Here is a 15764-nt window from a genome sequence, read left to right as displayed (position 1 = left end):
GAAAAATTATTATCTTATGTCTGATATTCCTTTTTGGTTTAGTTTCTCTGTGTACCATTTTACCTTGTTTAGTTTTTTGTTTAAGAAAAATGCTGATGGCTTCTATCACTGCCAATATCGCTGCTGTGCAACAAAACAAAGAAGGGGGAGATGTTGGGGAACACAGAGCCGAATGGGAAGAGTTTCAAGCTTGGTGCAAGATCTACAGCCCTGAATGAGACACTTTACACCGGATAAGACACAACCTCGCCGAAATGGACTTTTATTTACTGGATTTGACATTGTACCGGACTGGACAGTTTTCTCGTTATCCCCAGTTTTCCCCAGTTTGTTGTTATACTGTTATATGGTTGTGTGTACCCCAGTTGTTGTTTTTAAAATCACCCTCCATATTGTCTCCTTCTTCCCCTCACAGTTTTCCCGCCTTTTCCCTGTTTTCCCGCTCCTCTGCCTGCCATTGGTTAGTGTTTGGTGCAGTGCAGAGGTAGCTGTCATTGGCCCATTTCCCTGGTTACACCCAAGCTCCTCCCCTCCTTACCCAATTGTCCAATCACCTTCATCCCTGAGTTGTCAGTCCTATGCTCCTCCCTAGCCCAAACTCCACCCTTAAACCTACCCTATATAAGTTACTGTTTCCCCAATAAAGTTTGGCATTGCTTCACGAGACTCTCTGCTGTGTCCCGAACCCTTCTTGCAGTGCCCGATCCCTTTCCTTTCCCCGCGGGTCGTGGCAGGCCACCAAGGGGATCCCAGGGCTGCAGCGCCTCTGGGATGGAGACAGGCTGAGAGAGTGGGGGCTCTTCAGCCTGCAGAAGAAAAGCCTGTGGGGAGACCTCCTTGGGGCCTTCCAGTACTTCAAGGCAGCTTCTTAGAAACATGTGGGCAAAGGGTTCAGTAGGGCCTGTCACAATAGGACAGGGGGTGAGGGGGTTAAACTGGGAAAAAACTTCTTCATCTCAGACCTGCCGTTTACACCCATGGCATTCAGCACTAAACCAAACCATCCCTGTTCTTTGCTGTTAGTTCTTGATTTTTGCTAGGATTCTGTGATTCATGGCTTGTCTTGGTAGCTTAGGTGATGCAGTCTTTCTTGGAATAAGCAAGAAGATCAGTGACAAAAGAGAATCTGTCTTTGGGAAAAGATTATTCGGTCCTTTTTTGGCAAATATCAGTTCAGTGCTTGCCATCCGTAGCATAAAACCTGCTGTGGAATTTGAGGCCAGGTGTCCAAAGAGGCCTGTCCAGTGTGGTTTCAGAGCCAACAGGGGGACCACAGACATGGGGTTTGTTCTCAGACAACTGCAAGAGAAGTGCAGGGAACAGAACAAAGGTCTCCATGGAACCTTTGTTGAGCTCACCAAGGCTTTCGATCCTGTGAGCAGAAAAGGTCTGTGGCAGATTTTAGAACGTTTAGGCTGTCCCCCCAAGTTCCTTAAAATGATCATCTACTCCATGAGGATCAGCACGGCCAAGTCAGATATGGCAATGCACTTTCTGAGCCCTTTCTAATATCCAGTGGTGCGAAACAAGGCTGCGTTCTTGCACCAACCCTATTCACAATCTTTTTCAGCAGGATGCTCCAAAGGGCCACGGCAGACCTCGATGAAGAAGGTGGGATCTACATCCCATATCGTACCCATGGAAGCCTTTTCAACCTAAGGCGACTGAAGGCCCACACTAAGACCTTAAACCATCTTGTCCGGGAGCTGCTTTACGCTGACGCCGCCGCCCTCGTGGCTCACACAGTGGCAGCTCTGCAGCGTTTAACATCCTGCTGTGCTGAGGCTGCTGAGCTCTTTGGGCTGGGCGTCAGCTTGAAGAAGACACAAGTTCTCTATCAACCAGCACCTCAGGAAGGCTTCCATCATCCCCACATCACCATTGGCCAATCAGAGCTCAAATCAGTCCAGCAGTTTAATTACCTGGGTGGCCTCATCTCCTCGGGCGGTGAGATTGACGGAGAGACAGACAACAGGTTAGCAAAGGCATCGAGAGCTTTCGGAAGGCTCCATCAAAGAGTTTGGCGAAATAAACACCTGAAGAAAAGTACCAAGATCAGTGTTTACAGAGCCATTGTGCTGTCTACTCTCTCATATGGGTCCGAACCGTGGGTCATCCACCGCCACCACCTGCGTCTCCTCGAACACTTCCATCAACGCTGTCTCCGCACAATCCTAAACATCCCCTGGTCAGATGATGTGACCAATACGTCTGTTCTAGAACAGGCAGCAGTCACAAGCATTGAGGCCATGTTGCTGAGAACACAGCTGAGCTGGGCAGGGCACGTCTCCAGGGTGAAGGACCAACCACCGCCTCCCGAAGGTCCTGCTTTATGGTGAACTTGCCACGGGCTGCTGCAAGAGAGGAGCCCCGAAGAGGAGATACAAGGACTGCCTGAAGCAACATCTCAACCTTGGCCACATTGATCTCCATCGCTGGTCTACTCTGGCCTCCAGTCAGGAGGTCTGGAGATACACCATCTATAACGCTGCTGCTTCCTTTGAGAACGCAGCAGGATCACTCTCAAGGAGAAGAGACAGCGCAGAAAGAATCGTGTCCTGCAGAATATACCACCTAAGGAGTCTTTCTGCTGTGCCTTTTGCAATCAGATATGTCTATCTCGTATTGGCCTCATTAGCCACCAGTGTGCCTGTAATAAATGTGGATAGAGCCTTCCTACATCTTCGTTTGCGAAGCCCAGCCATGAGGGGGTAGGAAAGGGTTGTGGGGGCACCATGGAGGCTCGAGGGGATCAACATGGGGGCATTTAGGGCTTAGGAGGCATTTAGAGGTCCCGAGTGGGCCCTGGGGACACTTGGGGGGCCCTGAGGTGACAATGGCGGAGCTCAAAGGGGCCGCGGGGCAGGACGGGAGTTTTAGTCAAAGAAACGGCTAAAATGGCGCGGCTCCAAGGCACCGCCCCCAGCCCTGTTCCCGGGTGGTGATTGGCTGAGCGCAGTGACGGGCGGGCGCAGCTGCCAATGGGAGGTGGGAGGCGGGAAGCGGCAGCGCTGAGGGGAGGGGGGAGGGCGGCGGATTTTGGGGGGATTTGGGGACCTTGGGGAGTTTTGGGGGTCCCTCATGACCCCCCACAGCCTCCCGGGACGCCCCTGGCGCCTGTTGGCCGTGAACGTAAAGGAGGAGAAGTCAGATGAGCCCTTCCCCCTGCGGTTTCCTCCCAGGACCCCCAAATCCCGCCGGACCCTCCCCAAACAAGGGCGGGAAGGGAAAGGGGTCCCGGAGGCGCTGCCCGCGCTCGCTGGGGGCACTTCTGTGCTGATGCTCCTTGGTTGTTGTGTCTGCAGGGACTGGAACAGGGATGTTTGTCCCAGGAAAGCGCTGCTCCATCTCCGAACCGCCCCTGCTCCTCTCACACCTTGTTCTCTCTCTTTGCCCAGCAGTCCCTGGGTGGCTCCAGAGCCCTCCGGCTGTGGGTGTGTGACACATTCACATCAGCCCCTGCTCTCCTGGGCTCCTACACACGCCAGCCATGAGCTGCTCCTCCGTGATCTTGCTGTCCGTTCATAAACAGATCTTTGAAAGTGTTGCTGATTTAGAAACTGAACCTCTCAAGGCCCTTCCCCATCTTCGTTGCCTCCTTTGGAAAATCTCTAAGGGCTCAATGTCTTTATTTTATTGTGTCCCCCCAGACTGCCCCAATGGTGCAGGTGAGGCCGCCCCAGGGCAGAGCAGAGCGGGACAATCCCCTCCCTGGCCCGGCCGTGCTGGGCCTGATGCCCCCAGGACAGGGTTGTCCCTCCTGGCTGCCAGGGCACTGCTGGCTCAGGGCCAACTGGCCACCCACCAGGACCCCCGAGGCCCTTTCCTGGCACTGCTCTCCAGCCTCTCATTCCCTGCTCTGTCTGTCCATCCGTGGTTGCCCCATCCTGGGGGCAGAATCCAACACTTCCCCCTGTTGAACTCCCTGTGGTTGGTGATTCCCAGCCCTCTGATCTGTCGAGGTCTCTCTGCAGGGCTTCCCTCTTCCATGAGGCCCCTCAGTGTCCAAATGCTCCCTTTGTTCCATGAGGTTCCCAGGGTCCCTTTGGCTCCTTAAGACTGCAGTGTGACAATGTCCCCTTAATTCCATGAGTTTCTGAAATGTCTCAGGGCTCCTTTGGTTTCAAAAGGCCCTGCCATGTCCAAATGGCCCCTTACTTCCATGAGGTTCTGCAGTGGCCCAGTTTTCCTTTGCTTCCATGAGGCCCTACAGTGTCACAATGGACCCTTGATTCCAAGAGGTTCCAAAATATCTCAGGGTTCCTTTGGTTCCGTGGGGCCCACCAATGTCACAATGGCTCCTTGGCTCCATGACTTTCCATAGAGTCCCTGAGTTCCTTTGCTTCCATGAGGCCCTGCAGAGTCCCAGTGGCCCCTTGATTCCATGAGGTTCTGAAATGTCACAATGGTCCGTTGATTCCATGAGGTTCTGAAATGTCACAATGGCCCGTTGATTCCATGAGGTTCTGAAATGTCACAATGGTCCCTTGATTCCATGAGGTTCTGAAATGTCACAATGGTCCCTTGATTCCATGGGGTTCCACACTGTCCCAAAATTGCTTGGGTTCCATGAGCCCTTGGAGTGTCACAGGGGACCCTGTTTCTCCAGGGGAAGAGGGACAGCACAAGACACACAGACACCAACTCTAAGGAACAAGTGTGTCATTTCTCCATAGTGCAAAAGAGCAAAGAATTACAAAAGGATAAGCTCAGTAATGCACCTCATCGTTCCTACAAAGAGCGCCTGGAGTGATGAGAAAAGATGCATCCTCAGTTCCCCTCATCCGTTCCCCTCAGCCAGGCCCGCACGGCAGTGGGGGAGCCCCGGTCACAGCCAAGGGTTGGAGAACCCCTCCTGGGGAAGGGAAATCCACTCGTAGGGGAGAGCTCCATCTCTGCTGGGAGGGGGTCCAGCTTTCCTGTGCTTGAATAAACAAGCTCACAGAGCTACGAGTGCAGAAAAACATCTGGCTCCCTTCTCCTCCTGGGTTCCACCCAAAGCCTGGCCAGGGCTTAAGGGGAAAACCAAGGGAGACTCCATGTGCACCATCTGCTGCCAAACAAGGTCAGACATGGACTGCCATGGCCTTGACCAGGATCTAAATACGGAAAGATAAATACATTCATATTTCACTGACAATCATATGTATTTTATTAATGGACAAATAAAAATATTTTTCACTAATGAGCGGATACAAATATATCTCACACGGATATAGTCCTGTCATACTACATGTTTCACTGATGATTCCACACAGTTTTAGCTAATGAGCGGATAAATATAACGTTAAGTTGGAAGGTTCATCCAGAGGCCAACTTTGGCTCAGGGGATGTTGTTCAGGCCTCAGTGCTTCAGCTGCAGAGCCTTGTGGAACCAAGGGGCCGTTGTGACACTGTGGGGCCTTGTGGAACCAAAGGGACCCTGTGATACTGTGGAACCTCATGGAGACAAAGGAACCCTGGGACACTGTGGAACCTCATGGAATCAAGGGGCCATTGTGACATTGCAGGGCCTCTTGGAATCAAGGGGCCATTGTGACACTGTGGAACCCAAGGAACCCTGGGAAACTGTGGAACCTCATGGAATCATCAGGGCAATTGGGACACTGTGGAACCTCATGGAACAAAAGGGTTTCCTTGTGACACTGTGGGGCCACATGGAACCAAAGGGACCCTGTACCTGTGTCTGATGGACACTCGAGGCCCATTATCCTGGCTGATTATGGACTCTAATGGGCACCAACACAGGATCAGTTCCCCATGGACATTTCCCACATTCTGAACCACTCTTACCATTGTATAAGTTTGTTATTTTAGCTTCTCTAATGACCTTGATGTTCAAGTATATCCTCAACAGACAGAAAACTGGATGTATATCCAGACGTGAGACAAAAAACTGCTCAAGCAGAAGTGGGAAGGACTTTTGTCTCCCAACGTGGCTGTGGAAGCTCCGTGGGGAGACTCCCAAATTCCCTGTATGGGAATAAAACAGCTCTGGACACAGAGGAACCCCCTGTCCTGGACAGTGCAGTGAGCAATGAATCTGCTGCAGGTAAAGTTGCAACAGAATCAGAACCTCTATAATGAAAAGCATTAAATGGTTTATCTTTTTCTGTTTACAGGACATTGTTTCTGGTATTTTTAATAGAAATATAATAATATTTAATATTTCATGGTTATTTATCCCCGGATTAGCCAGCCATCCTAACAAGACCTTGCAACTCACGATTTTAGAAGAAAGAATTCAGAGTGATGTCCCCTAAGGGCCACTCCCATACAACACACAGAGAGCAAATGCCACCTGACCCTTGGAAGAGAAACTCACCCCGAAAGCTCATGCAGGCTGTGACACTGATAACAAACAGCAGGAACTGCTGGATTTGTTCTGTTTCCCACTCCTTCAAATGAAAGCATTCCAATGATGGGACTTCCAACACCAAACATGGACCACTCCAATGGTCTCCCTCCAACTGGAGTGATGCTCCTTTTGGAAGGAAAAGCAGCCCAACCTCCCATAGATCCACAAATCCTCTTCATGGTCACTCCCCTGGGGTTAAGTGAAAGGAGAGATCTGCCTGCTATCTCGTATGGTGGTTTATATCAATCTCTTCTTAATGCTTGTTTCTTTTGCAGGTTCGGATATAATTGCTTTAATATAATTGCTTTGATACAGTGCACTGTACTACTTTATGCTGTATTATACCCTACTAGTAGGTTTTTAGTCTTTACACTGTGTAGTAAACAAATCTGATTAAGAGTTTTCATCTGTTCACTTGTCTGTTCATTTGTCATAATAAATAATTCATTTTATATAAATACATCTGATCTGCCATCGTTAAAACCTGTGAGACAAAATTATTTAATCACACCTCTGTAATTCCTTAAATTTAAACTGTTGACACAGCCCAAGGCTAAGACTGGATCCAGCCACACTCGGGCTCCTCTCTGAGAAGGCATTTAGAAAGCAAGGGGATCCTTTCTGTACCTCGTGACTCAACAGCAGGGCTTCTTTAATAACTTTGTCTGAGCCTTCCACTCCCCCCGTGCCAGCCCCGCGCCCACACACACGAACCCTGCAGTCCAGTCGCTCCAGTCGCTCCGTTGTCAGCACTATTGACACGGGGGCTGTTCAGGGCCCTGCTCCTCCTCCAGTTGCTGCACTCACACCCCCGTGCTCACGAGCTCTTGCAGAGAGAATTGGCTCACACAGGAGTTGGAAGTTAAGTTTAATGAGAAGACAGAACAGACTGCACTGGTTGGGGTCCTCCCCTCAACTTCCCTCCAGTCCTGTGTTATCCAAAACTGCTCTTCCCCTGCATCCCATCATGTGTCCTACACTCCAAGGCAACAATCCCCCTAGGCCAAATGGGGATCTGCTCTCAGTGACTGAGGGGTTTCAGACCTGGACAACAGGGCTGATGGCTCTCCCAGGGCAGCCCTGGAAAGAGCTGGGACATGGGGTCCATTTCCCAGAGCCTGGCATTGGGGTTGTCACTTGCCACTGTTCCTCTGTGCTCTCTCTGTTTGGAGATGGATTCTTGGAGAGCTGATGGCCCTGCAGTGATGGAGCAGCCAGGGCAGAGCATTAACTGAGTTACTCCTCCTCCCACTGTTAGTGCCCTGTCTGTGTGTGCAGATGAGCTTCTTATCACTTAACCTGACACAAGCTGACAAGAGCACAAATCTCCTGAGGCATCCGTGTTTGGAGGTCACACACATATGCCCTGCTATTGTTTAACAGATGAGAAGAGATCCTTGGAATTTATGTCCAGAAATGCATCAGGATTAGGGGGAAAGCTTTGTTATTGTACTGGCAATGGATTTGTTCAGTGCCAGTATCACAGCCTTGTTCCTAAGGCTGTAGATGAAGGGATTTAAGAATGGGTACAGGACTGTGTTCAGCAAAGCTACAGTTCTGTTGGTCTTCAAGGAAACATCTGCTGAAGGACACATGTAGAGAGCAATGCAGCTCCCATATGCAATGGATAAGGTGATGAGATGGGAAGAGCAGGTGGTAAAAGCTTTCTTCCTCCCAGAGGCTGCTGGAAGCTGCAGAACACAGCAAAGGATGCACGTGTAAAATGCCAGAGTTAAACAGAAGGAACCCAGCACGACACACGATAAGAAAACAGAGTCTATTTTCCAAAGCAGGCTGGTGTCAGAGCAGGACAGTTTGAATAAGGGGGAGTTGTCACAAAGGAAATGGGGGCTCCTGTTGGAGCCACAGAAGGGCAGCTGAGAGAGGAAGAGCAGGCGGTAGCTCAGGAGGGTGAAGCCGATGAGCCAGGCAGCAACAGCCAGGCAGAGGCAGAGCTGAGGCTCCCTGGTGGCAGCGTAGTGCAGGGGGTGGCAGATGGCAACCCAGCGGTCAAAGGCCATGACAACAAGCAGGACAAACTCTGTGCAGCCCAGGGCGAAATAGAAATAGGATTGGGCAAAGCAGCTGCTCAGCGAGATGGTTTTCTGATCAGAACTCAGGATGGCAAACAATTTGATGCTTGTGGAGGATGTAAACCAGATTTCCAGGAACGCCAGGTTGCTAATGAAAAAGTACATGGGGGTTTGCAGGTGGTGATCCACACACACGAGGAAAATGATGGTTGCATTCCCTGTCACTGTTGTCAGGTACATGAGCAGAAGGATCACAGAGAGAAACAGCTGCAGGCTTTGATCAAGCCCTGGGAAACCCTCTAGGATGAACTCAGTAATTGCTGTTTCATTTGCTGCTCCCATGCTGAATTTCAGTTCATCCTGCCGGGACAGGAACATGGCAAAACCAAGTGTGATAATTTCACAGGCTGGACAAAATGTTCTGTCCTTCCCTCTCTGCTCCTTTCATTGCCTGCACTCTTCCTGTACAGTACAGAGATCGTCCTTCAAGCAATTCTCACACCCTGATTTTTCTGTTTCACATTTCACTCAGAGTCCTCAGAGATTTTGTTGTCTTATTTCTACTTTGCCAAATACTCACAAAGAATTCTTTCACCAGAACAGAGGATTCTGAAGAGGCTCTTGGCTATTTCACCCCATTCCTGGGAAATTCCAGGCTCACTCAGACCTCTGGCAAACATCTGTCACACCTCTGTGCCAAAAGCCTCTCTTCTACTGCACAGATGCTAACCCATGAAATCACACCCACTCTGCATGTTTAAAGCTCTTGTTTCTACTTTTCAGTGTTGGCCTTTTGCACTGGGAATCCCTGAGAATCTGTTGATTCCAAAATAAGCAATATCAAGTATTTTGCAATCCCCTGCTTTCTGCCACAGCTTTTTGCTCTCTGGTTCTTCAGGAAAAGAGAGGGGAGAGCAGAATAGGGACCAAGTATAACTTGACTTTTTAGTACTCTAAATAATGACCAAAATTTATTATGGATCCACAGAGTGTGTCACAGAGTCCCACCTCACACCCGTCTGCACAAAAAGGCACTTGTTGCCATACAGTTGCTCGTTGCTATTGCTGTCAAATGTTCCAACCCAAATGCAGAGCAAGAGAACAGTGCCAGGAAGAGATTTGTAACCTCTCCTTTGCCTGCCAGTTTTAGACTGGGAGAACCCAGCCTCCAGAGCCTTCTCTTGTCTCCACTGACTACAGAGGGAGCCTGGAGAAAACAAGTTCCATAAGGGCCTGCAGTGGAGGAGATGAAACTCATTATTCAAGTCTCAAATCTCCGATTAATTAAGTTGTTATGCTTTTAAATGAAAATTCACAGTTCACAGAAAGAAGCATGAGAAAAAATGTGCAATAAAGACTGGCATTTTCCCTTTCATCTTTTGATTTTGCTTTTAGGCAGAGAGGAGCAGAGCACATGGCTCCAAAACCAGGGTGATTTGAAATGCCAGGGGGAGGAGAGGGGATGGTGGGTTTGAAGCAATGAAACAAAGCTGTGTTGATGTGCAGCCAGAGCACTGAAGTCATTAGTCCCTGAGTGGTCCCAGCTCATTGTCCACACAGATGAGAGGAGAGACTGGTCTGAGAGAGCCCATCAGCTTGAAACCAAGGGATTGAATTCAGTCAAGACCCTTAAAAATTAACAAACTCCAAAAGGAGCAACAATTTTGAGTCACCTTCAAAATCAGCTGTTGGCCTGAACTGTGTGGGACCTGCCCAGGGACACCCTCCAGGGAAGTCCAGGCAGTCCTGGAGATGGGCAGATCCTGCTGTGCCCAGGCCTTTTCTGGGGCATAAATGTGGCGACTGCCGTCCTGGGGGGAGAATCTGACGCTTCAGAGATCCCTGGAGCAGCTTCTGCTGCACAGCTGAGTAAACCTGAATGAGTTGGAAGATGCTTACACATGCCAGAGGGGGCGTGCAGGACCACAGGTCAGGTGGATTATAAGAATTAATCAGAACAGTGGTGACCAAAGTCACACCTGATCCAATTGAAGACACTGGTGCAAGGGCCATTGCACAGGAAACTCTTCCAATCTGAGTTATCCCACAAGTCAAACAATCTTTTCCTTGAGAGCTCATCAAAAATAGAGAGGAAGAAAAAAAAAGCGAGGAAGAAGGAGAGATATAAAATGTGCTAATACCAACTGAGAAGAACCTCTGAGCAATGTTTCACCACTCAAACTGTTGGTAGAAAATGTGTTTGGGAAATGACTGCACAAAGAACATTCATGAATCTGGGAAGGAAGACTTCTCCAGAGAGTACACAGAAGTCTTCATGTCAGAGGGCTCCACTATTTCCTAAAATCTACATTCAGGGCTTGAGTCAGCTGTTTGCAGAGAGGCCACCAGTGGCTCCAGCATTCTCTGGGGTAGCTGAAGCCCTCTGGGACTGGGAAAAGTGTCCCAGGACCTACGGGAGCTCTTCTGGAGCACGAGCTGGAAGGCCTGAGCTGAGGCAGGTACCTCAGGAGCGGTGCAGGACTGCTGGGTGCACTGGGCAGGGACCAACAGCCCAGGAGCTCCTTGTCCTTCTGGGTGCCAGCTGTGAGGTCACTTCTGTCACAGGAACTGAGTAGCCCCCAGCTGATCTGTGGGAAGGCAAAGAATCAGAAGTCATGAATGTCATCAGAGAGCTGCTCCCAACATGATGGCAGATTTGGGAAGGTCAAGGGGAACGGGGACAAGGGAGATGGGAGACTTGGCAAGGGAATAATGCTTGGCCAAGAGAGATGAAAGATTTGACCAGAGAAGGGCTGCTGGGAGATGTGATGGTCAGAGGTGTCTTGGGCACAGCAACCATGAAATGATGGAGTTTTCAGTTCTGGGTGAAGTAAGGAAGGGATCAATAAAACCTCTACCTTGGACTTCTGGAGGGTGGACTTTGGCCTGTTCAGGACACTGAAATGGTTGAGACATGATTTAATAATACATCATCAACAAAAGGAGGGCACAGGAAAATCTCCATCCTTTATTGGACACCAGGGGGAACACTGTCACCAAGGATGAGGAAAAGGCCAAGGCATTTAATGCCTTCTTTGCCTCAGTCTTTCACAGAAAGGCCTGTTATCCTCAGGACAACCAACCCCCTGGGCTGGTAGACAAGGACAGGGAGCAGAATGGACCCTCTGTAATCCAGGAGGAAGCAGCTGGTGATCTGCTGAGCCACTGAGACACTCCCAAGTCTATGGGACCAGAAGGGATTCATCCAAGGGTGCTGAGGGAGCTGGAGGGAGAGCTCAGCAGAAACCCTCCACCATTTACCATCAGTCCTGGCTCACTAGGGAGGACCCAATGAGTGGAGGTGCTCATGTGATGCCCATCCACAAGAAGGGCCAGAAGGAGGATTGAAACAGGAGCCAGGCCTAGAAGAGTTAACTGAGATATCTTGGCCTGCTGAGAAACCCAAAACCTGTTTTGCTGGAAGAACATTTTCGGAGCACTGGTTAATCTCCTGTTCTGTTCTGGTCACTGGACCAAAGGCCTTATTATAGAAAGGAGTAGTACACACACAGTAATAAATTAGGTAACCCAGATGTTTGAATAAGATCTAGAAGGCCCAGAGCCAGGATTTTGCAAGCTTGAAGAATTCAGGTCACCTGACTGAAGAGGTCAAATTGAGGAAGACGTCCATGGCGACCACCAGAGGGATGAAGGCTTGAGGAGAAGCCCCCCACAGTAGAAGACTGGGCATGTCTGGAAAGACTCTGCCCAGAGACCAGCCTGCTTATTAATATGTATAATAAATGAGGTAACCCTGTATCTAAAGCGTATAAAATGGCTTAGTTTTGCACTTTGAAGTTGAGGAACATTGTCCAGCGAGAGCTGGCTTGCTCCCAAGGTTGAATAAACAAATACCTTGCTGCTTAAAGATAAAAGAATGTCTCTGAGCAGTCTTTGGGGCCGATTGTTCGGATTCACTGGTCACGTGCAAACAGGTGAGTGGTCAGTGCCCATCCCTGGCCATGCCCGGCAAGGGATCCCCACAGTCTGTCCCGTTTGCTTCATCCCTCCATTGCCAAGAACTTTTTAGGACAAGGGAACTCTGTGCTCTGGGTTTGGAGGGAGGTCCCAGTGCCACTTTCTGGAGTGGGATTGACAAATGATGGGGTCTTGTGTTCTCTGGGGGGCCAGACTCTGGTGAGACTGGTGTGTGTGCACATGAGACTGGTGTGGGTGTGGGTGGGTGTAACCACCAGTGAACATCAAACCGGAGCACCCACTGCCTAGATGAGACCTGGGAACCATCTCCTGGAGGGATCCACATGGGCTGGGTGTCCCTGTAGCTCCACATCTCCCCCTGAGGTGGCAGAGCACACCAACTGCCCATCCCTGTGTCCCTTTCTCCACTGGCTGTGCTTTGGTTTGGCCCAGAAACCTGCCGAGGTCCCTTCCAGGATGAGTCCCAGTGCACTGCCCTGCAAAGTGGGCCTCCCCCTCCTGATCCAGCATCTGTGGGGCAGCAGAGCTGGGTCAGTGCAGGGACAGGGCTGGCTCTGACAGGGGCCATGAAGCCACTGCCAGGAGGTGACAGCAAGGACAGTTTGCAAAGAACAAATTTAGATAGGGTGCCTTTGTTGGAATCAAGGGGGCCATTGTGACACCAGAGAAAGTCAGGGAATCAATGAGCTGTTGTGACACTTCAGGGTCTCCTGGAACCAAAGGAACCCTGGGACAGTTTGGAACCTCATGGACTCAAGGGCCTATTGAGACCCTGCAAAGGTCATGGAAGCAGAGGAATTCTGGGAGAGTGTGGAACTTCCTGGAATCAAAGGGCCATTGTGACACTGGAGGGCCTCATGGATCTGAAGGAAAGCTGGGAGACTGCAGAATCTCCTGGAGTCAAGTGGCCAGTGTGACACGGGGGACCTCATGGAACCAAAGGAACCCTGGGACATTTTGGAACTTCATGGAATCAATGGACCATTGGGACACTGGGGAACCCCATGGAATTGTGTGGCCATTGTGCCATTGCAGGGCCTCCTGGAATAAAATGAAACCTGGGACACTGGGAAACCACGTGGGAGCAAGGGGTGCCTGTGACCCTGCAGGACCTGATGGAACCAAGGGAAGCCTGGGACACTGAGGAAACTCGTGGAACCAAGTGGCCTTTGTGACCCTGCAGGATTGCACGGAATCAACAACCCATTGTGACACTGCAGGGCTTCATGGAACCAAAGGAATCCTTGGACACTGTGGAACCTCATAGAAACAAAGGGCCATTGTGCCACTGGAGAACCTCATGGAATCAAGGGGCCATTGTGACACTGCTGGGCCTTGTGGATCCAAAGGAATCTTGGGATGCTGTGGAACCTCCCAGAATCAAGGGGCCGTTTTGACACCGTGGAACCTGATGGAATCAACAGTCCATTGTGACTGTGCAGGGCCCAGGGAAGCAAAGGAATCCTGGGATACTGTGGAATCTGACAGAATCAAGGGACCGTTGTGACCCTGCGGAGTCTCACGGAGATGAAGAAGCCCTGGGAGACTGGAACCTCATGGAATCAAGGGACCGTTGTGGCAGTGCAGGTCCTCATGGAAGCAAGGGCAAATGGGGACCCTGTGAAAACTCATGGCATCAAGGGGCCATTTGGACATGCAGGGCTTCCTAGAAGCAAAGGAAGGCTGGGACGTTTGGGATGGTCCTGGAATCGAGGGGCCATCGGGACACTGCGGAACCTCCTGAAAGCAGAGGAACCCTGAGACTGTGCAGAACCTGAGGGCAGAAAGGAGCCCTCGGGACACTGCAAAGCCTCGTGGAATCGAGGGGCCACTGCTTCACATCTGGGTCTCATGGAACCAAAGGAAACCTGGGACACTGGGGAAACTCCTGGAAGCAGGGAGACCCTGGGACACTGTGGAGCCTCCCGGAATCAAGGGGCCATGGGGACACTGCAGGACCTTGTGGGGCCAAAGGGACTCTGGGCTGCTGCAGAACCTCACGGAGGGGGGAAGCTGCTGTGTGGGGCCCCCCCGACGAGTGGCTGAGGCTGCTGCAGCAGAAGGGGAGTGAAGCCAATTTGCAGAAGTGGAAGCCGTGGGCAACGGCACTGAGCCCCCTTGCCACGGTCAGTTACCATGGCAACCATCCTACGCTCCCGTCGTGTGCTGGGTTAAAAGTAAACCGGAGGGAGAAATGAACCCACACGAGGGATTACAAGTCAGACTCACAATTTCCTAAGAAGATGACAAGAAATACAATGGTACAGAGAAAACTGGTTCTAACCCACACAAATAGCTGTATAAGCCAGCAGCCTGGGACAAGAAGAGAACAGTGCTGAGCACCACGTGGGCCCCAGGGTGCAAAGGAAAAGGAAAGGAAACGCTGTTGGTGCAGATGATGGTGGCAGTTGTGTTGAGGTAATGATGGCAGTCCTGTGGAGAGTTCCAATCCCAGTCCTGTTGGAGTTCTGCTCCTCCTCTCCATGCCACGAGTGGTAGCAGAAGTGCCCAAAGCCCAAGAGTAAATGTGCTCAGGTTCAGGTGGGGATGTGCAGCACCTCCCCCAGGGCAGGGAGTTTGACAATGGGCGATTGAACTCTGTGAGTCACGGGGTATTTCTGGAGTGTGTGATGGTCTGGGTGTTGCAGCTGCCTGTTCTGCCAGTCCAAGGCGGCCCATTGGCAGAGACGACCCCTCAGGCTGGGGGTGAAGGTGCTAATGCCTCCCCGGAGGGGAGTTCTGAGAGCAGAGTCCTGGGTGTGAAGGCAAAGGAACACTCCTTGCACAGTTCTTTCATGGCCAGCTTGTAGGCTGAGGTCAGGTGGGCCCTGGGCAGCTGCTGCAAAGGATCCATTCTTAGGAGTCCCTCAGAAATGACCCCGAGGGTGTAAAATACACAGTTTTGGTGGCACCCCCCAGTGATAAACTGGTCCCGGCCCCTGCAACTAGGAGAGATTGCTGGGGTTGGTTACCATGGCAACCATCATACACTCCCATTGCTATGGTCAGTTACCATGGCAACCATCCTACATTACCATTGCTCCAGTCAGTAACCATGGCAACCATCATACTTCCCACTGCTATGACCAGTAACCATGGCAACCATCACACATTCTCACTGCTACGTTTGGTTACCATGGTAACTATGATACTTCCCACTGCTACGGTCTGCTACCATGGCAACTCTCATACATTCCCATTCCTACGGTCGGTTACCATGACAACCATCATACATTCCTGTTGCTACAGGCGGTTACCATGGCAACCATCATACATTCCCATTGCCATAGTCAGTTACCATGGCAACCATCACACATTCCCATTGCTACAGTCAGTTACCATGGCAACCATCACACATTTCCATTGCTACAGTCAGTTACCATGGCAACCAGCATACATTCCCACTGCTACCATTGGTTACCATGGCAACCATC

At 50.7% G+C, this 15764-nt stretch overlaps 1 protein-coding gene across 1 annotated transcript; it reads right to left on the bottom strand.

Annotated features, from left to right (window-relative positions):
* Positions 1–7785: 7785 nt before the first annotated feature.
* On the bottom strand, positions 7786–8769 carry LOC127461285 (olfactory receptor 6F1-like). The gene has a single exon (XM_051768964.1). It carries the CDS (start codon positions 8767–8769, stop codon positions 7786–7788), a length of 984 nt encoding a protein of 327 aa, XP_051624924.1.
* Positions 8770–15764: the final 6995 nt, after the last annotated feature.

This window comes from Manacus candei, unplaced genomic scaffold, assembly GCF_025592945.1.
Source record: "Manacus candei isolate 608988 ecotype Guabito, Panama unplaced genomic scaffold, ASM2559294v1 h1tg000099l, whole genome shotgun sequence".
Taxonomy (NCBI): domain Eukaryota; kingdom Metazoa; phylum Chordata; class Aves; order Passeriformes; family Pipridae; genus Manacus; species Manacus candei.
The sequence above is the reverse complement of the archived record's forward strand: the minus strand, read 5'-3'. Positions and strand labels throughout refer to the sequence as shown.